This window comes from Lepidochelys kempii, unplaced genomic scaffold (assembly GCF_965140285.1).
Source record: "Lepidochelys kempii isolate rLepKem1 unplaced genomic scaffold, rLepKem1.hap1 scaffold_29, whole genome shotgun sequence".
NCBI classification, from domain to species: domain Eukaryota; kingdom Metazoa; phylum Chordata; order Testudines; family Cheloniidae; genus Lepidochelys; species Lepidochelys kempii.
Window position 1 is genome coordinate 1,465,319 of NW_027621931.1, and position 25,624 is coordinate 1,490,942.

At 52.8% G+C, this 25,624-nt stretch overlaps 1 protein-coding gene across 1 annotated transcript in view; it reads right to left on the reverse strand.

Moving 5' to 3' along the window:
• LOC140904567 (uncharacterized) overlaps positions 1–25,624 on the reverse strand; it is a 708,751-nt gene that overhangs the window by 372,585 nt on the left and 310,542 nt on the right. The window contains 1 exon segment of the mRNA XM_078851059.1: positions 3,494–3,506. Coding sequence (XP_078707185.1) covers positions 3,494–3,506 — 13 coding nt within the window.

A 25,624-nucleotide genomic window follows, 5' to 3' on the forward strand; every position in this document is an offset into this window, starting at 1 on the left:
TCCACCCACACTTCTGGGAGAAGACCCAGGGAGAAATGAACCCTCAGAAATGGAAGGCTCCTAGGTTATGGTCGAATGTGACTTCACACAGAGCTCACTGGGTGAAAATGGGAATTAAGAGAAAACTGCCCTAAAGGTTTATAGTTTGTAATCTTTGAAGAAATTGTTACCAGCAACAAGGAAATTGCACATGAAGTTTATTAGTGTAAGGTAAGAGGCTGATTCTGTGATAACTTTCAGTGTTACAGTATAATTCAGGTTTTCTTCTAGCCCCCTCCTACAAAATAGCAAAAGGTGGCTAATCCTGCAATAAAAACCTGACTCCAAAGGAATCAGGTTTGGGGGAAAATGTGAGAGAAATAGCATGTACGAGAATAGAGACCCAGTATAGACTGGAATGATTTCTATTTCAAATGGAATTTATTTGGTAAATTTTAAAATAAATCTTCTGTTTGGAGGAAAACTACTTGAGAGAAGATGTGGAACCTTTTCCCCAGTGAGAGGGAAAGAGCCAGAGAGTTCCCCAGGGCTCTTGTTCGCAAAGCAAAGATGTCACATTAGGCAGGAGATGTCAAGATCTACAATGGTGATGGGCGAGCAATGGGAGCTTTTCTGGGTGGTTGTTGTTTGGTTGTTTTTTTTCCATGTAATTTTTGTTTTGTTTTTGCAACTAGTTCTTTTTATCGCTGCTGAGCCCCCTTGTCCTTTTGAGCACAGCTCTTTAACCCTCAGGCCTGGCTCTGGAAACCTCAGAACCGGCTTTGAGGTTTTTTTTTTTTCAGTTTGCTATCTTTGGAGTTCGCACATCCACACGACATGCGGTTCACAGCAACGGATACTTTGAGAAACCTGCTGGGTGAAGCAGGCCTTTTCCAAACTGACATTGGCCCAAATTCTGCCTCAATTCAGCTGGATTGGGACACGTCTGTGTCAAAGGAGTGGTTCACACCTGATTTGCCCAGAGACCTCAGAGGAGGGGTAGTTAGATATAGGATAAGTAGGAATCGACAACAATTAAGTTAAATATAAAGGTGAAAGACCCTCACCTTGCAGGTCAACAAGCCTGTTCTGTTCTTTCCCTCCAATGCATCTGGCACTGGTCGCTCTCAGGTAGCACACTGGGCTTGACGGACCATTGGTCTGACCCAGTCTATGACCTGTCGTGCGTTCTTATGGAAGTCCTCTGCGGGCTTGTCTACACGGGCAAGTTTCTGCACAGGAAAGCAGCTTTCTGCGGTGTAACTCCCGAGGTGCGCACTCAGATTTCGTGATGCATGATAGGAAGGGGCCATGACAGGGACACACTGCCGTGCGGGGTCAAAATGAAGGAGCTGTGACATGCCTACCACAAGGTGCAGGAGGCAAACTGCTGCTCCATATTGGGGGCTAACTAACCCCAGCATCACGGCAAGAATCTACCTAGCAGCTGGAGAAAAAATATGAATGAGAGTCAAAGACACCTCCACGTGGCGTGTCTCTTCCCCAATCTCAACACCTGGAAGATTGTCTGGAAGACTCAGAATTTGAACTGCAGAGATTGGTCTCAGGCTGAGAGGGAATTCAGTCTGTGTATTAAGAACTCAACATGGCCTGGAGCAACCAGTGAGTGAGAAAAGCTGTTTGATCCAATTCTTGCTTAGTATATTCAAATTAGAGTTTAGACTGGGAGTCTGTTTTCATTTGTTATGTAACCACTTTTGACCTCTGTGACCAATACTTATACTCAGTTAAAATCTAACTTTCTGGAGTTAATAAACTTATTTTACTATTTTATACTTACTCCTGAGTTTGTCCAAAGTGCTTGGGAAAGTTGCTCACATGACAAAGGCTGGTGCATGTCCCCTTTATTTTTGATGAAGTGGCGAACTAATTAATGAGCTTACACTTTTCAAGAGAAGGACTGAGACGATCGCATTCTGACCTTTTACTGACACTTCTTTAATAACTAAAAAAAAAGAACAGGAGGACTTGTGGCACCTTAGAGGCTAACCGATTTATTTGAGCACTGTCCAGTTTTGGGCCCCACACTTCAAGAAGGATATGGATAAATTGGAGAGAGTCCAGCAAAGGGCAACAAAAATGATTAGGGGACTGGAACACATGAGTTATGAGGAGAGGCTGAGGGAACTGGGGTTGTTTAGTCTACGGAAGAGAAGAATGAAGGGGGATTTGATAGCTGCTTTTAACTACCTGAAAGGTGGATCCAAAGAGGATGGATCTAGACTATTCTCAGTGATAGCAGATGACAGGACAAGGAGGAATGGTCTCAAGTTGCAGTGGGGGAGATTTAGGTTGGATATTAGGAAAAACCTTTTCACTAAGAGGATGGTGAAACACTGGAATGCATTACCTAGGGAAGTGGTGGAATCCCCTTTCTTAGAAGTTTCTAAGGACAGGCTTGACAAAGCCCTGGCTGGGATGATTTAGTTGGGGTTGGTCCTGCTTTGGGCAGGGGGTAGGACTAGATTCCTCCTGAGGACCCTTCCAACCCTGATCTTCTATGATTCGATGACCCTCCTCCAGGAGTGACAGAGCCTGGCATGTGCTGGAAGAAGCGGGGAGCTCTGGTGCCCACGGACCTGTCCTGGCAGCTTTCTCAGCAGCAAAGAAATCAATTCTCCCTGCCCCTGAGCAACCCACCCACAGCTAATGGCAGCACTGGTGGGGGGTCCCAAGCTTTGCACCAACGTCCACATTTCAGACCTTCCTCTCATGGCACTTTCCATGTGAATTAGGACAAGCAAGCTGGGGAAGCTCCATGGGGTAATAGAAACCAGGGCTGCAGGGAAGGTTTGAACTCACAACCCCAGCAATATTGCCCTTTGCACTAACCACTTGCACCCCTGCAGGGGCTCCTTGGACAGCGCTGGGAAGTCGGCCGTGATCCGTCTCTGTGGTTCGCACCTTTGCCTGGCAATTGAAAGGCTGCCGGTTCAAACCTCACTCAAGCTGTGGCTTTCCAGCAATGAGACTCCAGTCCATTTTAACAGGAAGAAAATCTCCTCTATTCTGGTTTAGCCCCATTTGACTCCTTCTGCCCGTCTTCTTCCTCCCCCATCAGTCCCTTTCCTTCCCCATTGGGGCCATGCAGAGGGGAGCCCCAGTCAGTCTCTGGCACCGAGAGGCTGTATCCCATAAGGGGAGGGAGGGGTCGCTGTAAAGCATTGATAATGGGTGGGGGAGGGGTGTGCGTGGTTAGGGGGAGAAAGTCTGGAGAACTAACAGTGGGGCCCAGAGAGATTCCCCCACAGACTGGGGAGATCCCCTGCTGCCCACCATCACCCAGCTCTGGGAAGAACAACTTGGGATTGCTTGGGGAACCCACCTTTAAAAACACAAGTGTTCCATGCTAGTTACATTTGAATAAGACCAAAGCCGCCTCAAACCCAGTGTCACAATCACTGGGACGACTTTGTCCTGACATTTTACCGGCCGCAGCCACAAAGCGAGTCAAATTATGGCTCCCGTTCGGCGTCAAGGCTCACAGACGAACCCAGAGGCTTTTCCTTCCTCAGGTTCTGCCGTCATTTCAGTGCTGGCCTGTTCCGAGATTCATCGTTGTGCAAAGCAGCGTCAGGCCCTGAAACTGGACGAGCCCAGAGCAGAGGCTGCCTTCATTTAACCCTCCAAAAACCAACCCGCCGAAACGTGGATTAGCACCCATGCTCCTCCAGCCGCAGGGGAGGCGCCTCATCTGGGCCCCTGGTGCCCATGCTCCAGCAACATAAGACCACGGGGGCCTGGCTCCACCCAAGTCCGGGGGCCGGTGTCTCCCCCAGCCCCGCCTGCTGCCCCCGGGCAATTTAAAAGGGCCCGGAAACCCCCACCACCATCACCGGCAGCACAAGGGGGCTAAGGCGGCTTCCTGCCCACCCTCGCCCCGTTTAACCCTTCTGCCCGTCAGAGTTGGCAGCAACAAGGGCCGGGTTCAGTATCGAGGGGATCCATTCCAATAACACAATGCAAACCGGCTCGAGCCCCCACCCAGTGACCTGGGACAAATATGTACCACCCCCGCTGGGCACCTCCCAGAGGCAATCCTTCCCCTCTCGCAAGCACCTAGTCTGAGTGTAGCAAAAAGCCTTTTAATAACAGAGAGAAACAATGTGGCATTATGTTGGGGAAACACCACCAACAGGATTCATAACACAACTCACGAGCAAAAAAAAAACCCACCCCAAGCAAATTGGGGCATGCCCTTTCCCTTTGGTTCTTGAGTCCAGCAACCCCAAATCACCCAAAGTCCCAGAAGTCCAATGACCCAAAAGTCTCTGTCCCTGGTCAGGGCAGCCCCAAAGTTCAAAAGTTTATCTGCAGAGCTTTACCTCCCAACCTGGGTGGAGATGGGGGCGGGGGTAAAAGGCACCTTACATGATCTGAAGCTGACCGCCCCACAGCCCCATAGGCCTCCGCTCCACCAGCCATCTCACAAACTTCTCCACAATAGATCTTCAGGCTCCCCCACTACTGAACACAACGCTCAGTGATTTCGGCTCTTACTCAGTTCAGCTCTTTGGTGAAGTCAGCTTGTAGGAGGGGAGCCTCAGTGCTGGGACACCATTAGCCCGAAATGAGCTTCGCAGCCTGTAACTAGAGTCCTAACGGAATCAAAATTAGCTCTGAGATTCCACAGTGGAGAGAAAAGGAAGAGCAATTAGCATGTAAGTCCATCACCAAGGGACCCATGGCACCAAGTATTAATACTTGTCCCCACCCTCTCTCAATTCACAGCATTTTGGAACCCATGACCCTTGCCTAGCGAGTGCTACTTAGTTGATGGTGAGTCCCTCCATCATAACAAAAGGCCAAGTACAGTTCCCAGCACAGTTCCCATAATCAGGGTAATAACAATTTATTCTTCCTGCCCCAATAACAGAGACACTGGGGATCCCACAGCAGCCAAAGGGAGCATTTGAGCAGCTATGGCCTCGTTCTAGGCGGGGTGGGTGTGCCTATGCAAATGAGATCGGCCCCTGAAGTTCTTTTCCACAACTTGCCAGACCTCACCACCAGATGTCAGGGTGAGGCTCACCCTGACACTGCTTACACTCCGTGTGGCCTGCCAGTCTCGGAAGCGGCTGGCGCGTCCCTGCAGCCCCGGGGATGGGGGGATCTCCACACACTGCCCCCGCCCCGAGGGCCGACTCTGCCATCTGTGGCAATGGGAGCTGCTGGGGTGGTGTCCGTGGGCAGCGATGGGCAGAGACCCCCCACCTAGGAGCTGCTGCCAGAGGGGGGTGTGGGTCGCTTTTGGGAGATCCCTGAGGTAAGAGCTGCACCCTCATTCTCTCCCGCACCCCAAGCCCCAGCCCAGACCCCAGCCCCCTGTACCCAAACTCCCTCCCAGAGTCCACCCCCTGCACTCCCTCCTCCACCCTACCCCCATGCCCTAGCCCAGAGCCCACACCCCACACCCAAACTCCCTCCCAGAGCCTGCGCCCGCACCCCCTCCTGCACCCCAACCCCCAACCCCAACCCAGATCCCGCACCCAAACTTCCTCCCACAGGCCTCCCCACACACCTGCTCTCGCACCCCAACCCTCTTCCCCAGTCCAGAGCCCACCCCTTGCACCCAACTCCCTCCCAGAGCCCGACCTGCACCCTCTCCTGCACCCCAACCCCCTCCCCCAGCCCAGAGCCCACACCTGAACTCCCTCCCAGAACCTGGCCACCCCACCCATTCCTGCACCCAATGCCCTGCCCCAGCCAAGACCCCACACCTGCACCCAAACTGCCTCCCAGAGCCTGTACCCCTCACCCCCTCCCACACCCTAACCCCCTGCACCAGCCCAGAGCCCACACCACACATCCAATTCCCTCCCAGAGCCTGCCCCCACACCTGCTCCTGCACCCCAACCCCCTGCCCCAGCCCAGACCCCGCACCCTTCATTCCCTCCTGCACCCCAACACCCTGCCGCAACCCACAGCCCACACCCAAACACCCTCCCAGAGCCCAACCCCTTTCCCTCTCCCTCCCATACCCAAACTCCCAGAGCCTTAGGCAGATGTGGGGGGAGGTGGACGGGGAGGCAGGACTTGGTCCCATTCTGGAAACCACCAAAAATTGTAGAAACCTGCCGCCCCTGTCCAGCCCAACCTTCTGCAGGTGCCCCTCAGGCCCCACCCGTGCAGGGTTTGAAGCTTGCATTGCTTAAATTCCAGGACGCTGGGGGACTTCAGCTCCCCTTTGTCCAGCGGGAACCTTCAGCCCACTCCCAACCAGATTCTTGTCCATGGGATGACTGTCGGGGGGCTGGGCCCCTCTTTGTCTTTTCTCTCTGGGACAGGCCAGGGTACCTAGAACTGGGGTATCTGAGCACCCAGGACCTTCTATGGAGATGCCCTTCCCCTTCCCCTTCCCCTTCTGTGGTCCCATCTGTCATTGACTCCAGCCTGTTTTCTATCCATCATCAGCACCATCCCAAGCCAGCTGCACACGCCTCAAAAAGACAGTGTCCCCTGATGGGTGTAAATCATAGAATCATAGAATATCCTCATTTACACATTTCTTTGGCAGTCATGACAGGAGACAAAGGGTTTCTATTCCCAACTTGAAGGCAAGGAGTGCATTAGGGGCAACTCCAAGGGAAAGACTATTGATGGAGATCTCAATCTAAATTCTACACGAGTTTTGTTATCTTCCCTTTTGGTTCTATCCCTGGAAATTCCCCCCGACTAGTCTGCTGAAAGATAAAATCATCTAAATCTGTCTCCAAAGAACCTGACCGGCTGAAGCAGGAGGAGACCTGAGAGATGGCCACTTTCAAATCAAAAGGGAACGCTGAGACCTGCCTGTTGCCACACCCGCCCCCACCCGTCCCCAGGAGAAGGAGGCACCGACCTGTCGTGTGCGATCTAATGAGCAGGGAAAGAATCTGGGAATTACCTTCTGTAAAAACTCATCCTTTTGTTCCTCAAACACCTGTGGAAATAGCTGATTCAAGAAGTTGCTGACAGAGGGATGGTCCGCGTCTCTCAGCAGCTCCTTGGGTCACCAGCCGTTGTCAACCAAGCCAGTTGGCAGACTGAGGGCAGGGCAAGAATGCTGACGCCCAACACTCTTTGCTGTTGGCCTCCGTGACATCACAATCAGCTTGTGCATAAACACACACAGACCCCACCCAGAGAGACACACCCCCACTGAGCAACTCCCCGCTCTCCTTCCCAGCACTTCCTGCCCACCCCAGAACAGCTGTTTCATGGAATTGAGGATGCTCCGGGAGGGTCGGTTCGGGGCGGGGACATGGCACACTTGGGGCACTGCATGGGATTCTTCTCTCCTCAGTGCAGGGCTCAGCACTTGTCCTTGCTGAACCTCATCAGATTTCTTTTGGCCCAATCCTCTAATTGGTCTGGGTCACTCTGAACCCTATCCCGACCCTCCAGCGTATCTCCCTCTCCCCCCAGCTTAGTGTCATCTGCGAACTTGCTGAGGGTGCAATCCATCCCATCCTCCAGATCATGCACGAAGATGGTGAAGAAAACCGGCCCCCAGAGTGACCCGTGGGGAAGCGGGGGAGGGGGTGGAGGAGAGGAGGCAGACGGTGAGTGGCAGGGACCCCACAGAGGGGGGTGCAGTGGAGGAGAGGGGGAAATCATCCAGGCAGCGGTGGGCAGTGTGGGCTGGGAGAAGGGGTGAGGCAGATACAGGAAGAGATGGAGCACAGGCGGGGCACTGGGGCCCAGGCATCTGGGGTCTGGTCATCGTTGGCACCAGGAGAGGAGAGAGACAGAGACAGAATGTGTGTGTTGGCCAACATACTAGAGGAGAGAGACAGAAAAACATGGTAGGATAGCAAGCAACTCACCTCCTGGAGTCATCTGTGATGAAGCAGGACTTCATGTTTCCTCTGAATCGTGTGGGGGTGCCTCAGTTTCCCGTATGCAGTTCTTAAGGATCTAGGGGGTGGGGTAAGGGTGTATGATCGTTGCAGAGCTCTGGAGGGCAGGTGTGTGCAGGGGTCTGGACACAGAGGATGGCCGACACCCTCTTTCCTGGTACCTGATGCCCTGGGCCCTTCCCCCCTGCGAGGTGAGAGCTAAAGGGTTGGAGAACAAAGGAATCGGGTGCCCTCCTGGCCGGGGACAGGGACAAAGCCCAGAGGAGGAGGGGCTGGGGGGAGTTTCAGTTGGGGGCTGGCTGGAGACATGGAGTGAAGGGCAGACGGGGTTGTCTGGCTCACTGCCCCCCCCCCAAAATGGACCCGGCTGAGGGGTCCTGTTCTCTGCACCTACAAGCTCTGTGTTAGACCATGTCCCTGTGGTCTAATAAACCTCTGTTTTCCTGGCTGGCTGAGAGTCCCGTCTGACTGCGGAGTTGGGGGGCAGGGCCCTCTGCCCCCCCAGGACCCCGCCTGGGCGGACTGGCTGTGGGAAGCGCAGGGAGGGGCAGAGGAGGCTGAAGGCTCCGAGGTCAGAGCCAGGAAGGTGGAGCCGGGGGAGCTGTGTGTCCTGCAGACAGGCTGCTCCCCGAGAGGAGACTTCCCCAGAGTCCTGCCTGGCTTCCTGGGGAGCAGTCCCAGAGCATCGCCCGGGGACCCCGGGACATCCTCCTCCTCGATGAAACCTTTGCCGTGTGACGTGTTGTGTGTGTCGTGTTGCGTGTGTCGTGTGATGTGTTGTGTGTGTGACTTGTGTGTCGTTTTGTGTTTGTGAGACGTGTTTATGTGTGCGTGTTGTGGTCCATGTTGAGTGTGTGTGTGCCATGTTGTATGCCGTGTTGTGTGCGTGTGACGGTGTGTGCCGTGTTGTGTGCTGTTTTGTGGGCATGTTGTGTGTGTCGGTGTCATGTGCTGTGTGAGATTTTTGTGTTTCCTGTCGTGTGCCGTTTTGTGTGTTGTGTATCGGTGTCGTGTTGTCCGTGTGTGTGTCGTGTTGTGTGTGGGTGTGTGATATTTTGTGTGCGATGTTTTGTGCATCATGTTGTGCGTGTGTCACATGTGCTGTTTTGTGTGTCATGTGAGGTGTTGTGTGTTGTATTGTGTGTGGGTGTCGGTGTCATGTGTGATTTCTGTGTCACGTTGTCTGCCGTTTTGTGCCTCATCTCGTGTGTGTGTGTTTATGTGTCGGTGTCGTGATTTGTGTGTGATTTTTGTGTGTCGTGTTGTGTGCTGTTTTGTATGTCATTTTATTTGTGTGTCATGTTGTTTGTGTGTGTCGGTGTCCTGTGCTGTGTGTGTGAGAGAGACGTGTTTCTGTATGTGTGACGTGTTCTCTCTGGGTGTGTCGGTGTTGTGTTGTGTGTGATGTGTGTGAGTGTCATCTGTCGTGTTTTGTGTGTGTGATGTTTTGTGTGTGATGTGTGTGTTGTCTTGGGTGGCCACACAGGGGAAGACACAAAGCATTCCCCTCCTGGAGGAAGAGTGACACAACGTGGCCACTCAGGAGTAACACACAAACAATCCCCCCTCCCCCCCCCGGAGCAACAGTGATGTGTGTGGCCAACTCAGGTCATGCACAAACCATTTCCCTCACGGAGCAACAGTGTCCCCTTGTGGCCCCTCAGGGTACTGCACAAACCATTTCCATCATGGAGCAACAGTGACACCAGGTGGCCAATCCAGATAATGCACAAACCATTTCCCGCACAGAGCAACGGTGACAGTGGACAGGTTTCAGAGTAACAGCCGTGTTAGTCTGTATTCGCAAAAAGAAAAGGAGGACTTGTGGCACCTTAGAGACTAGGAAATTTCTTTGAGCATAAGCTTTCGTGAGCTACAGCTCACTTCATTGGATGCATTCAGTGGAAAATACAGCAGGGAGATTTATATACAGAGAGAACATGAAACAATGGGTGTTACCATACACACGGTAACGAGAGTGATCACTTAAGGTGAGCTATTACCAGCAGGAAAACGGGGGGGGGGGGGGGAAACCTTTTGTAGTGATAATCAAGGTGGGCCATTTCCAGCAGCTGACAAGAAAGTCTGAGGAACAGTGGGGGGTGGGGGTGAGGAGAAATAAACATGGGGAAATAATTTTACTTTGTGAAATGACCCTTCCACTCCCAGCCTCTATTTAAGCCTCAGTTAATTGTATCCAGTTTGCAAATGAATTCCAATTCAGCAGTCTCTGGTTGGAGTCTGTTTCTGAAGCTTTTTAGTTGAAGAATTGCAACTTTTAGGTCTGTAATCGAGTGACCAAAGAGATTGAAGTGTTCTCCGACTGGTTTTTGAAAGTTATAATTCTTGACGTCTGATTTGTGTCCATTGATTCTTTTACGTAGAGACTGTCCAGTTTGACCAATGTACATGGCAGAGGGGCATTGCTGGCACATGATGGCGTATATCACATCGGTAGATGTGCAGGTGAACGAGCCTCTGATAGTGTGGCTGATGTGATTAGGCTCTATGATGGTGTCCCCTGAACAGATATGTGGGCACAGTTGGCAACGGGCTTTGTTGCAAGGATAGGTTCCTGGGTTAGTGGTTCTGTTGTGTGGTGTGTGGTTGCTGGTGAGTATTTGCTTCAGGTTGGGGGGCTGTCTGTAAGCAAGGGCTGGCTTGTCTCTCAAGATCTGTGCGAGTGATGGGTCGTCCTTCAGGATAGGTTGTAGATCCTTGATGATGTGTTGGAGAGGTTTTAGTTGGGGGCTGAAGGTGACGGCTAGTGGTGTTCTGTTATTTTCTTTGTTGGGCCTGTCCTGTTGTAGGTGACTTCTGGGTACTCTTCTGGCTCTGTCAATCTGTTTCTTCACTTCAGCAGGTGGGTAGTGTAGTTGTAAGAATGCTTGATAGAGATCCTGGAGGTGTTTGTCTCTGTCCGAGGGTTTGGAGCAAATGTGGTTGTATCGCAGAGCTCGGCTGTAGACGATGGATCGTGTGGTGAGCCTCCAGCTTTCATCCAGACCACACCACACAATCCATTGTCTGCAGCCGAGCTCTACGGTACAACCACATTTGCTCCAACCCCTCGGACAGAGACAAACACCTACAGGATCTCTATCAAGCGATCTTAAAACTACCTGCTGAAGGGAAGAATACCCAGAAGTCACCTACTCCAGGACAGGCCCAACAAAGAAAGGAACAGAATGCCACCAGCCGTCACCTTCAGCCCCCAACTGAAACCTCTCCAGCACAGCATCAAGGATCTGCAACCTATTCTGAAGGATGACCCCTCACTCTCACAGATCTTGGGAGACAGGCCAGCCCTCAATTACAGATAGCCCCCCAACCTGAAGCAAATACTCACCAGCAACCACACAACAAAAACACTAACCCAGGAATCGATCCTTCCAACAAACCCATTGCCAACTCTGTCCACATATCTGTTCTGGAGATCTGGAGTGCTGTGTCCAGTTTTGGGCCCACACTACAAGAAGGAGGTGGAAAAATTGGAAAGAGTCCAGTGGAGGGCAACAAAAATGATGAGGGGACTGGAACACATGACTTATGAGAAGAGGCTGAGGGAACTGGGATTGTTTCGTCTGCAGAAGAGAAGAATGAGGGGGGATTTGATCGCTGCTTTCAACTACCTGAAAGGTGGTTCCAAAGAGGATGGATCTAGACTGTTCTCAATGGTAGCAGATGACAGAATGAGGAGTAATGGTCTCATATTACAGTGGGGGAGGTTTAGGTTGGATATTAGGAAAAACTTTTTCACTAGGAGGGTGGTGCCTGGAGGCACTCGCAGCAGCTCTGCATACTAGGCCGAAGTGTCCTTGCCCCCCCCCCCCCCCCCCGCCTGGAGGCACTCGCAGCAGTTATGCTGAGGATCTGCAACAATATGTTGCAGAGTCAGACTGCCTGAAACTAAACAAGGCCGAACAGGGCAGATATGGAAGAACAATGCTGAATAAAGCAGCTTTATGTATAGGTTAACAAATGATACAGAGAACAAGGGAACTAGCTGGGAACTGGATTGGCTGGCTAGATGGATACTTAGGGCAGCTTGCTATGGGATAAGTATGCTGAAGAAAGGATGTATAAAAGCCTGTGTAACTTCCTGCTCTGGGTGCAGGATTTGAGATTCTATTCTCCCTGGACCTTTTTGAAGCTTCAAATAAACTTTTCTGCTTCTCCATCCCGTTGTGATTATTGGGTGACGCACACCGGGTAATGAACCCCTCCCCCCTGCTGTTGTTTTGCCTCTCGGCACTGGGTGCCGGCAACACTGTCTAACATTAAAGAGGTGAAACAAGGCTGGCAGTTTGGGCTGCTGGACAGAACAAGCCTTCAGGCCGAAAAGCCAACAACCTTTCTCTCCATTTCAGCAAAAAACAACATTCAACAAACCCCCACAAAAACAGGCACCTGAAAAGTCCTGCCCCCGACTTCACCTTTCCAAGGTCTTCTCCGCACTCTCTCCCGCCCCGAGTGAGAATCTGACCCCTTGACCAACACACCACAGTGAGACCCGAATGCAGCTCTCCCTCTGCAGGCAGGATGGTGGAGAAAAACACAGGTGAAAAAACCCTCCCGGCTCAGCTGCGCAGGGAGCCTTGGCAAGGACGTGGTGGAAAGGTGACGCCGGGATCTCTCGCACGGGAAAGGAGACTCGTGCCCGAGTCCAACCAACCCTTTGGGAACTCGAAGGAAGCCGCATCCCACAGGCGTTTCCACAGAGCAGCCACCAGCCACACACCCAGGCCGGAGGGGCCGGGACACGGGAAGGGGCAGCAGCCAACGCCCCCGGGGGGAGGGCTGGGGCGGGAGCTGCAGCCAGGCCCCTGGACCCGCAGGGAGACGCAGACCCTGACAGCAACCAGCCACGTTTGCCCACGTGTGTGTGTGAGACACGTCTGTGTGTGTGTGAGGTCTTGTGTGTGTGCGATGTCTTGTGTGTGTGCTGTGTGTCGTGCAGAGTCTTGTGCTCAGTGTGTAGTGTTGTGTGTTGTGTGTGTGTGTTGTGTTGTGTGTGTGTTGAGTTGTGTGCCGTTTTGTGTGTCATGTTGAGTGTGTGTTGTGTGGTTGTGGTGTCATGAGACGTGTTGTGTGTGATGTGGTGTGTGTCGCACACACAGACACAACACATTGTACGCCGCACACACAACACGTCACGTGTAGCACGTCTCACACACACGTCGCACGTCACACGCACAGCATGCTGCCTGTGGCACGCACACACACAAAACATTGCACGTCGCACCCACACACACACAACGCGTCGCCTGTCGCACGATGCACATGGCACATAGCACGGACACACACAACACGTTGCGTGTCGCTCGCACAGCACCTTACACTCACAAACACAAAACACGACACACACCACATCACACAGACAGAAAAAACTACACACATGTCACACATACACAAACACACACAACACGTCACATACACAGCACAACACACAAAACGGCACACAACATAACACAGGCACACACCCTGACAGACAACACATCACAGACATTCACACAGACACACACACACAACACAACACTCTAGACAACACACAACACACACAGAATGTGACACACAACACGTCACATACACACAACACGTCACACAACTCGTCTCACACACACAAACACACACAAGATGACACACACTTCACACAAAACATGACACCACACACACAACACCATACACACACTGAACACAATACAGAAAATGGCCACACACCACACCACAAAGACACACACACAGTGTGTCACACACACACAACACTACACAAAACATGTCTCACACACCCACACCCACATACCACGTCACATGTCATCACAAACACACAAGCACACACAATCCATACAACATTCTAGATAACACACAACTCACACACAACACACAACCCATCACACACACATAACATGACACACACAACATGACACAAACACACACGAAAACATTTCACACACACAACACGACACACAACCCATCTCACACACACACATAACACAACATGACACACACACAACACGACACACAGAAACAAATTGCATGTCCCTCACAACCTGTTGTACGTTGCACGGATACACACAACACATCGCATGCATGCAAGTCGCACGACACACACACAGAAAGACGTCACACACAAACACACGTGACACACAACATGACACACACAAACACCTCTCTCACACACACACAAGAAGACACAGAACCCATCTCACACAGACACGCACAATATGACACACACAGCACAACATGTAACACACAACAAGTCACACATACAACAGATCGCACATTGCACATCGTACGGACACACACAACACATTTCACCCCGCACTTGCACAAACACTTTGCACATCGCACGACACATGTTGCACATCACACCTGCACACACAACGCATCGCGCATCGCACGTCACACACACAACGCGTCGAATGTCAGACACACAACACGTCACACGCACACTCATCACGGCATACGTCGCACATTGCACGCCACACTTTGAACACACAACACGTCGCGTTTCGCACGTCACACACAAAAACGTTGCATGTCGCACACACAACATATTGCACGTCGCACATCGCACACACAACATGTCGCACATCGCACAAACACACAATGTGTCACAAACACAAAACATCACACACACAAACAGGTCTCACACATGCACAACATGAAACACAACACCTCACACATACACAACACAACACACAACACGTCACACAAACACAAACACACACAACATGACATACAGCATGTCACACACACATCCCCACACGCCACATGACACCACAAACACACCACACGTAACACACACACAAACACACAACACGACACATGACACATCACACAGATAGGCACAAACACATACAACATGACACACAACACGACACACCCAAGACTATGCAAAACACATCTTATACATACACACGCACCCCATGTCACATGACACCACAAACACACCACACGTCACACACACAAACACACAACATGACACACAACACGACACACCCAACACACATCTCACACACACACACACACACACACCCCATGTCACATGACACCAAAAACACAACATCACACACACACTCAACACGGCAAACAAGAAGACATGCACATGTGAAGTGTGAGGTGCGATGTCTTCTGTTTGCGTGTGCGACGTACAACATGCAACGTGCAACGTGAGGCGTGTTGCATGTGTGTGACGTGCAATGTTTTGTGTGTGTGATGTGTGACGCAGGACGTGTTGTGTGTGTGACGTGCGATGTGCTCCGGGTGGGGTCTGTGTGTGTTTCTGCACAAGCTGATTGCGATGTCCCGGAGGCCAACAGCAAAGAGGGTTCGGCGTCCGCTTTCTTGCCCTGCCGTCAGTCTGCCACCGGGCTGGGGGGACAGCGGCTGGGGACCCCAGGAGCTGCTGAGAGACGCGGAGGATCCCTCGGAAGGGAGAAGACGACGGGAGAATCAGACTCTTCCAGCAACGAGCCACATTTGCCCAGTGCTGACGCTGTCAGGCCTCCGCATTTTGGGCCAGAAACCAACAGCCAAATCGAGCTGGAAAATTGAAGCACTTGCAAATGGCCCTTCTAGCGTCTCACCAGACCGTCGGCGACCCTCTGGGGGTGAGCTGTGGGCTCCCGAGAGGTAGAATCCAGGGCCTGCCTCTTCGCTTCCCACGGCCAGGTATTTTCAGCCCCCAACAATGAGGGGAAGAACAGGGAGATGAAAAGCCAAAGAAAGTTTCAAGAGTTCTCCTTCCTGGCTGAGCTGGGGGCGCTGTCCAGGTCACGGATGGTCATTCTGGGGAGGGATGTGGGTCTGGTCCACTTTGCAGGCGGTTGATCTGGGGAAGGATGTGGGTCTCAGATATCTGGAGGATTGGCCCAGAGCCCAGTCTTGTGGGGGCACAGCTGGTGGTCCTCATCCGCGTCTGTCTGCCTCTCTTCTGCCAGAGAAGGCAAGCCAGGCGAGTACGAACAATGATGCTGTCAATAAAATGGAATCAAGTTGTGGATGTTTTTTCTCTGAAAAAATATTTTCACACTTTTCAATCGGCCCCTGGTAGTTCCTAGGAGAAATGTGAAGGATGAGATCTTGGAACAGTTCCCTCTTCGTGGGAGCAACAGCTGGCTGGGTTTGGCTGCTCAGGCTTTTGTTCCCTGGTTTTACCCACTGTGGTTCCTTTGCATGGATTTCATGTACCTGTGTGTAAGTTTTTGCCCTAAGGCACACAGCTGTACAGGTTTTATCTACAATCTTTACAAGTTGAAGCTGCAGATGGAGGGGGCTCCCAGCAATGGCAGCCTTAAGGGGGTGGGCGGCTAGAAGCTGGGGGACTGGATCGGGACCCCCCAACACTGACTGCTCTCTCTGCCCTGCAGTTTTAGTCCCCCCAGATTAGCCTGATTATCACAACAAAATTTTGTTTCTCCTGCTGCTAACAGCCCACCTTCATCGATTGGTCTCGTTAAGAGTTGCTATGGCAACCCCCACTTTCTCGTCTTCTCTGTATCGCTATATCTATATCTTCCTGCTGTATTTTCCCCTGCATGCATCTGATGAAGTGGGCTTTAGCCCATGAAAGTTTATGCTCAGATAAATTGGTTCGTCTCTAAGGTGCCACAAGTCCTCCTCATTCGCTTTTCCTGACTGATTGTGCTGGGGACTCTGCCTGGCTCCAGCGCTCTGGTCCCTCAGCGACCAAGGCCACCTGGGATCCCTGATCGAATCCAGCTTCAAGGAGTGCTGAGATCCATCTGTCTCTTTCTGTGCCTCTGTCTCTCTCTAGGAATAGCCTCCTGACCCTGCCTCCTGTGATCAGTTATAGTTTGCTAGCCCCCCACCCCACCTCCATGGGTGTTTTTGGCTTCTCCATTCACTCTGCAGCAACGCTCCTTGTACCCAAGCTAAAGATCCCTGCAGCCCCAAAAATCCTCGGGGGTTTGCTCAGCAAGTGGGTTACGAGCAGAATGGTTGTGGGGTGAAGGTGGGGAGAGAGAGGTGCTGAACCTGGGGGCAGAGGAGGGTGGCAGATTAAGGTGTTGCTCAGCCCAGCCCGCTGAGTCCAAGGACATATGAGGGGACCAGCTTTAAATTGCTGTTCGATCCAGCCCACTGAGTCCCGGGACACATCAGGGGTCAGCTTGCGAGTGCTGATGACCCAGTCCTCTCTGACATGCTAACTTCATGTGTGTGTGCCTGTGTGTCTGTTCATGTTCATCACATTTGGGGGCTGGAAGACCCCAGCCCTGGGGAACCGAGGTCCTGCACGGTAGCTCCATTGGGAGGGAACTTGCAGAAGGAAGGAGTAGCGCTACATGGGGAAACACAAGTGACAAAAGCAGCACATTGACAGAATTGCAGAATCTCCCCCCACCAAAAGAGGAATCCTAACAAATGGGCGTACCCCAAGGTAAAGGGCAATTCTGGTAACAGCTCATTTGGGGCTTGTTTGGAAGGGGGATGGACGTCATTCTTGCGACAAGGCACCTGCTATGGCCAAAAACAATTTAGCCCTATGCGCCCTTCCAGACAAGTCTTATGTCCCATATACTTTGGGTCTTCCGGGATAGGTCCCCGAATAATCAAGGATCTTGACCAAAAAGGTTGTCACGTCCAAAAAGGAAGATACACTGCTCTGAGTGACACTCTCAAACAGGTCCCCACAGCTCCCCAGCCTCCGGGAGGCAGGTGTGAGAAGATTGTTCTCCCCAACTGACAGAGGGAGAAACAAAGGCTGAGAAAGGCGAAGGGCCTTGTCTTCCATCACATAATCTGTCGGGATAGAGTTGGGAATAGGACCCGGGTGTCCTGACTTTCAAACGAACCATCAGTCTGGAGTTTCACACACTGAATGATCAAAATAAAGGGACCTGCAATGAGCTACAGACCAACAACCATTCACACTGATTCTTCAGCAAGTGTTTTAGAAGCAGGAGAACACCAGCGAGAACCAGGAACGGCTCAGAGACAATCAGCAGCGAGAAGGAGAACAATTCACCAAGCAGATGATTGGTTCTGGCTTATTTGCTGGGCCTTAAAGGAGAACAACAAAGTCCTGAGTCTCCTCCCTGCCACGACACCCCCTGCTCAGCCAATCAGCGTGGAGACTCTGGCGGTGGCCTGAGGGTTCCCCAGATGGCCCAGGGATGGCTCAGGTCACCGGTGAGGATCACTCTCAGAGCACGCTTCCTGTCCCATCTCTTTGGGAGGCCTCCCACCATGAGGGCTACAGAGCAGCCCCCTCCTCGCCAGTGGAGGGAGGGAAGCAGGAAAAGGGAAACCAAAAAAGTCAAACCCCAAAGACTCGAAGGCAGAAAGGCCTAGCTCGAGGAAAATTGTCCCACCTTAATCTACTGTTTTCCGTGCCCAGAATTTGGCCAGTACCGGGTGGATCAGGCTGCCTCGGTACCAAACCTCTCTGGGGCTCTTCCGTTCTCCACAGGGACGTCTGTCTTCTCGCTCAGTGAGCAGTGGGAAAGGAGAAAACTCCAGAGAGGCTCCACCTCGCGCTCACATACGAGACCCTGAATTCTCTCTCAGTCCTCAAGGAGACACCTCCAGAAGGAGACTCCCTGCAGCAAAGCCCCGGGGGTCTCTGAGATCCCTCTGCCCTGCAGCCTGTCCTCCCTGGCCGTTGTCGTGGACTCTCTGTGAGGTCACCGCCTCCCAACCTCCTTTCACCAATCAGCTGAGTGCTGCAAAAGGCCCTTGTGATGTCACGGCCACCCCCACCCCTGCCCTGCAGGGCTCAAGTCCTGCCCCGAGCCGGCTCCTGTGAGTGTTTGACCTGCTCCCCCTGGGTCACCCCCACACACTCAGTGGTCGTGCAAGGGTTCACGCAGGCCACCCGTGGAACCATCAGAGGATGCTCAATGTGCCACACTCGATTTTGCAGAGATTTGGAGATGTGAAGGCCAGAAGAGACTCTTAGATCATCTCATCTGGCCCCCTACACATCACAGGCCTCCTGCATGGCGCAGTAGCGAGTTTTGGACGAAAGCAGACTCCAGAAAGGCATCTCATCAAGGGATGGAGGAAGCACCACTTCCCTTGGGAGTCTGGAGGAAATTGATGCTGTGGGGGGCAGGGAATTGACCCCACGGCCACACTTGTGAGTCTGTATCATAACACACATGCACAACAGCACTGCGCGAAGTATGTACACGTCACCTTAACTCTGATGTTTCCTAACGTTTAGAGGCCTGGCCTCCAGGGTGTTCTTTGTGCTTCTAGGTCAATTTTGGGGAGAGATGCAATCATTTAGTTCAGAGGGGGAGCCGTGTTAGTCTGTAGCAGCAAAAAACAAAAACAAAACGAGGAGTAGTTCTGGCACCTTAGAGACTAACAAATGTATCTGGGCACATTTGATGGTGTGGCTGATGTGATTAGGTCCGAGGATGGGTCCCTAGACTAGATATGTGGACAGGGTTGGCAATGGGTTTGTTGCAAGGATAGGTTCCTGGGTTAGTGTTTTTGTTGTGTGGTTGCTGGTGAGTATTTGCTTCAGGTTGGGGGGCTGTCTGTCAGCGAGGACCAGCCTGTTTCCCAAGATCTGTGAGATTGAGGGATCGTCCTTCAGAATAGATTGTAGATCCTTGATCCTGCCCTGGAGATCTTTTAGTTGGGGGCTGAAGGTGACGGCTGGTGGCGTTCGGTTCCTTTCTTTGTTGGGCCTGTCCTGGAGTAGGTGACTTCTGGGTATTCTTCCTTTCAGCAGGTGGGGATTGTAGTATGAAGAATGCTTGATAGAGATCCTGGAGATGTTTGTCACTGTCTGAGGGATTGGAGCAAATGTGGTTGTATCTTAGAGCTTGGCTGTAGACAATGGATAGTGTGATGTGGTCTGGATGAAAGCTAGAGGCATAATGGGAAGTATAGCGGTCCAGGATAGGGTGGTGTTTATGTGACCATTGCTTATTAACACTGTAGTGTCCAGGAAGTGGGTGTCTTGTGTGCCCTCTCCTTATGCCCCTCCACCCCCAACAACATGATACAGTTCTGCGGTGACCTGGAATCCGACTTTCCACATCTCCGACAGAAGGAATATTTCCAACACACCTCTGAACAACACACTAATCCACAGAGACCTTCCGACCAACACGACAAAAAGAAGGATTCTGCCTGAAGGTCGAAACAGCAGACTGGACCTCAACTCGAGTGCTTCAGCCGACAAGCACGGGCTGAAGTGGTCGAAAAGCAGCATCACTTGGTCCATAACCTCAGCCGTGCAGAACACAACACCTCGGCAGCTCTCCAACTCCACATTCTCCAGCCCATTCCCCTCTGATCCCACTCAGGGTGACCAAGAGAAACTGCACCATCTGCTCAAGAAACTCCCTGAAAAAGCAGAAGAACAAATCTGCACAGACCCGCCCCTGGAACCCCAACCAGGGGTCTTCTATCTGCTACCCAAGATCCATAAACCTGGAAATGCTGGACGCCCCGTCATCTCAGGCATTGGCTAGGGGTGCTGGTCGCACAAGGCCGGAGGAGAGAGTCGACACAGCCAGATACTCCTGCTGTCAGGATGCCCAGGCCTGAGAGGATTTCATCGCAGTCTCTCACGAGGGGGTTCAGGCTCCAGTGCTCTGCTCTGTTTTCCCAGCCCTGTGCAGGGGGTTGTTTCCAGTTTCAGAAATGGGGCAATGTTCACACACTCCCAATGGGTCTTTGCATGAATCAGGCCCTAAGCCAGGGGCAGGCAAACTTTGGCCAGATGCCGGATCGGGTTTCAGAAATTGTACAGAGGGACAGTTAGGGGAGGCTGGGCCTCCTCAAAGAGCAAGACATGGCCCGGCCCCCGCCCCCATCTGACCCCCGCTTCTTGCCCCCGGATGGCTGCCCCGGGCCTCCGGCCCCATCCAACCCTTCTGTTCTCTGAGGGGCTCCAGATCCCCCTCCCCTAACAGCCCCCCACCACTCCATCCAACCCCCCCTCCTTCCTGTCTGCCACCCGGACCTTCTGCCCCATCCAACCAGCCCTTCTCCCTGACCGCCCCGGGACCTCCTGCTGCCATTCAACCCCCTGTTCCCCGCCCTCTCACCACCCCGACCCCATCCACCCCCCAGCCCCTGACCCCCCCCGAACTCCCCTGCTCTCTACCCCACCCCTCCCTTGCTCCCTGCCCCCTGACCGCGCAGCCTGGAGCCCCAGGACCAGCCGCCGGGCCGCACTGCAGAGAGCCCCGGGGTCGGCCAGGCTCGTTGCCCCGCTGCCCGGAGCATGGGCCGGCGGCGCTGGGAGCGGAGGCTGCGGGGGGGGGGAACGGCAGGGACGCGGCCGGGGGCTCTCCAGAACGGCTCAGAGCCCCCGGCCCCTCTTCTGCCCCCCCCCGCTCCCCACATGTCACAGCCACCCCACCCAGCTGAGACACCCCACCCCACAGACCCCTCCCCTCCCTACAGCCCCCCATAGCCATGCTGTGTCCCCCTGGGAGCTACCATGGTGCTGCCCCTCCCAACCCAACCCAACAGCCGCAGCCATGCCATTGACCCAAGTCCCCAATCCAGGTCCCCTATAGCCTCTCCCTCCCCCACATCCCTCCCAGACCCAGTCCCCATCCCTACAACCCAATTGCCACCTGTCCACAACCCCCCTTTCCTCCTCCCACAGCACCAATCCATCCCCTACCCTCCCACAGCTCCCACCACACAGACCCCTCCACCTCCCAGCTGGGCCCCCTCCCCGCCCCCCTCCACCCCACCCACCCCGTCAGACACCCGCCCCCGCTGGTGCACCAGGGTTTCCCCAAGACCCACCAACAGCTGTGAATGGTGTGGGGGAGAAGGTGTTGGCATTTGGTTGTGTATTGGGATTATGTGTACGTGTCGAGGCTTGTGGGGGCTTTGTGCTGGGGGAGAAACTGAGCCCTGATTCGGGGCCAGGGCTTCTCTGACTCGGGGTCCTATGAAGGGAGCCAGCCAGTCAGGCCGTGGAACAGGAGCCAGCAAACAGGGCTGTAAACAGGGGAGTCTGAGGGGGAGTTTGTCTTGTGGTGCTTGTTTGGGGTTTGTTGTTCCTGTGGGGGGTGGGATTTGGGTGTTTCCCAGGTGAACAGGATTTAGGTGGGAAGGCGATGACAGACACAGAGGCAGCGATGGGAGTGACTCATGTCGTGGAAGACACAATGGAGATGACTGGCTGTGGAAGCTGCCGTATGTCCATGATCCTGGAGGGGGGACCTGGTAAGAGTTTTGTCTGCATGAAATGCCGTCTGCTCGAGCTGATGGAGGAGAAGATCTGAGGTTTGGAGATGCAGGTGGAAAGTCTGGTTGAGTTTAGAAAGGGGTTTGAGCAGATGATGGAGCAAAGACATGAGGTATCTGAAGGGAAAAGCTCTGACTTGCAGATGGAAGCAGGACTGAGGAATTCTGAGGGGAGACTGCTGGGTGAGGAAAGTGGTCAGTGAAAGCATGTGACTAAAAAAAAACCAGGCAAAGGAAAAGACGGGCTAGTGAAGGAGAAATAGAGTTCAGGAATAGTTTTTGAGAGTTGGAAAATGAAGAAGGGGCTCAGCAGGTAGTCACTGAAGGTGGAGGGGCAAGGAGGAAGAGAAGAGTGGCTAGTCCTATAGGAAAAGGGGAAGAGTCAATGGAGACTACACCAAATATGAGCCGCAGGAGGATACAGGATGGGTTCAAGAGGATTACAAGGGAGAATAGGAATGGAAAGAACTTGCAGCCAGAGGGAACAGGGGATAGACTGGAGAATAGCATTGTCACCAGGGAAAGGCAGGGCTACGTGATCGGGGACTCTTTACTGAGAAGACTAGACAGGCCTGTAACCAGAGCTGATCCAGAGAATAGAAGGGTGTGCTGTCTTCCAGGTGCTAAGATACGGGATGTAGATCTGAGGTTGAAAAGGATCCTAAAGGGAACGGGAAAGAATCCCCTAATTATCCTTCATGTGGGAACAAATGATACAGCTAGATTCTCGCTGGAAAGGATTAAGGGAGACTGTGCTTGGCTGGGGAAGACGCTAAAGGAAATCGAGGCTCAGGTGATCTGTGGTGGGATTTTGCCTATTCCTGGAGAAGGTCAACAAAGGCGTGACAAGATTATGACTATCAACAGATGGCTCAGGCAGTGGTGCTAGAAGGACAGCTTTGGGATGAATGGCCACTGGGAGGCATTCCTGGACAGAGGACAGTTCTCTCGGGATGGACTTCATCTGAGTAGGGAAGGAAACGGACTTCTAGGATGGAGGCTGGCACAACTGATTAAGGGAGCTTTAATCTAGGAATCTGGGGGAGATGATTGGTTGGGGAATGTCCAGGTAATCTCCATGCCGGATTTTAGCCTTGAGAGGGAAGAAAAGAAAGTAAGAAAGGATACAGCCGTGGGTAGGGGAATGGCTATAAGGAGGAAGGGCAGTGTGGACACCAGTCTAGTAGGTTCTGCTGGCTGTGGAATGACCGTGCCTCATTGGGTAAAGAACGTGAGCGAGGCCAAGCAGCAAAAATGAAGATGTTTGTACACCAATGCGAGGAGCCTAGGTAACAAAATGGAGGAATTAGAGGTACTGGTGCAGGAAGTGAAACCAGATATTCTCGGGATAACAGAAACAGGGTGGAATAGTCGTCATGACTGGACTACGGGTGTTGAAGGGTATGTGCTGTTTAGGAAAGACCGAAATAAAGGTCAAGGTGGTGGAGTAGCATTGTCTATCAATGAGGAGGTCGAATGTAAAGAAATCAGCGATGGAATGGAGAAGACAGAGTCCGTCTGGGCAAAAATGACATTGGGGAAGCAAACGACTCGAGCCTCCCCTGGGATAGTGCTTGGAGTCTGCTAGAGGCCGCCGGGATCTCATGTGGATATGGATCGAGCCCTCTTTAATGTTTTTAATGAAGTAAATACTCATGGAAACTGCGTGATCATGGGAGACGTCGCACGCGCGCACAACACGACACACAACCCGTCACACACACACAAATCACACATAACACGTCACACACTGAACAAAACACTCAAGACAACACACACACAACCACGTCTCACACACACACGACACACAACGTCTCACACACAGAGACACGTCTCTCACACACGCCGACACACATGCAAGGCACACGACGGCTCTCACACACGTCCACACACAAACACACGACACATAATGTCGCACACATGCCGACACACACACACACGCCGACACACAATACTGACACACATGAAACTGACACGACTGACACACACACACAAGACACACGACGTCTCACACACACACACAAACATGACGTCTCACACACATACACAACTTCTCTCACATAGGCCCACACATGACACGCCCACACAACACACACCCACACACGCCCACACAACGCACGCAGAACAAACGCCCACACACACGACACATGCACAACACACAACACACCACACGACACGCCCCCCACACACAAAACACAACACAACACAACATACGCCCACGCCGAAAGACACACACCACACACAACTCACGCCCACACACACACTCACCCACACCCACCCGCCGACTCACGACGACTCACACACAGCGAGACGGCAAACACACTGACACACATGACGTCTCACACGCCCACGACACGACACTGACACGTCACACGACACACAAGACGGCAGAGGACACGACACCGAAATCACACCCCGGAGATGACCCCCCGCGGGGGCGAGAGCGGAGCGGGGACGGTCGGGGGAACTCGGTCTCTGGGCGGCGCGTGGGGCCAGTGTGGGCGGGAGGGAAGAGGGCGGCAGGGCCGAGGGCGAGATTCCCAGCCCCCGTCGAGCGCTGTGGAGCGAGGGCTTCGGCTCGGCTCTCGCAGCGGCTCTGGCGAGGAATGGTGCCGGAGCTCTCGCCGGAGGGGAACGCGGCAGGAGGGGCCTGAGCCGCTTGGGCCTCTTTCCAAGGAGGCGGAACCAGGCCTCCGCTCTCTGCCCGCTGCAGACCCGGCTGCCAGGTCGGCGCTGCCAGTTCCTCGTCCGCACTCGCCGTCTTCTCATGTGTTCGCCAACTCGCTCTCTCCCCTCTGCTCTCCTGGTGCCGTCTCCCTTGGTAGGACACGGGTAGGTGTGCATTCCCACAGGTGAGGTCTCGGGAGCCATGGAGACGTCGGAGCGGAGGAAAATCATGCAGGGCAGTAGAAAGGCTGCAGAAAGTACCTGAAGAGACAAAGGGAATGAGAAGGGGGAAGTCCAGACTAAGACAGGAGTCTAGTCTGCAAAGAGAAACAACGGGAAGTCTAAGCTACAGAAACTCTTCAAGTTGCCAAAAGACATTTAGGATGGGAAATGACTTCTTGAATCCAGTCTCTTTAAGATTTTAGGCTTAGTATGTGTGTGTATTTGTATTTGCTTAGCAATCTGCCTTCTTCTGTTTGCTATCCCTTATAATCACTGAAAATCTGCCTTTTCTAGTGAAACTATTTGTTGTTTATTATTATTATTAAACTCAGTTTGTGCAACGGGTGCTCCGGGAGGAAATGATTTGTGTGTTACTCCAAGGGGCCGCCCGGTGTCACTGTTGCTCCATAAGGGAAATGCTTTGTGCAATACCTGGTTTAGCCACCCACTGTCACTGTTGGTCCAGGAGGGAAATGATTTGTGCAATACCTGAATTGGCCACGCAGTGTCCCCATTGCTCCGTGAGGAAATGCTTTCTGCATTACTCCAAGTGGCCACCCGGTGTCACTGTTGGGCCAGGAGGGAAATGATTTGTGCATTACACTGACTGGCCACCCAGTGTCACTGTTGCTCCGTTAAGGAAATTATTTGTGCATTACCCAGAGTGGCCACCGAGTGTCACTGTTGCTCCATTA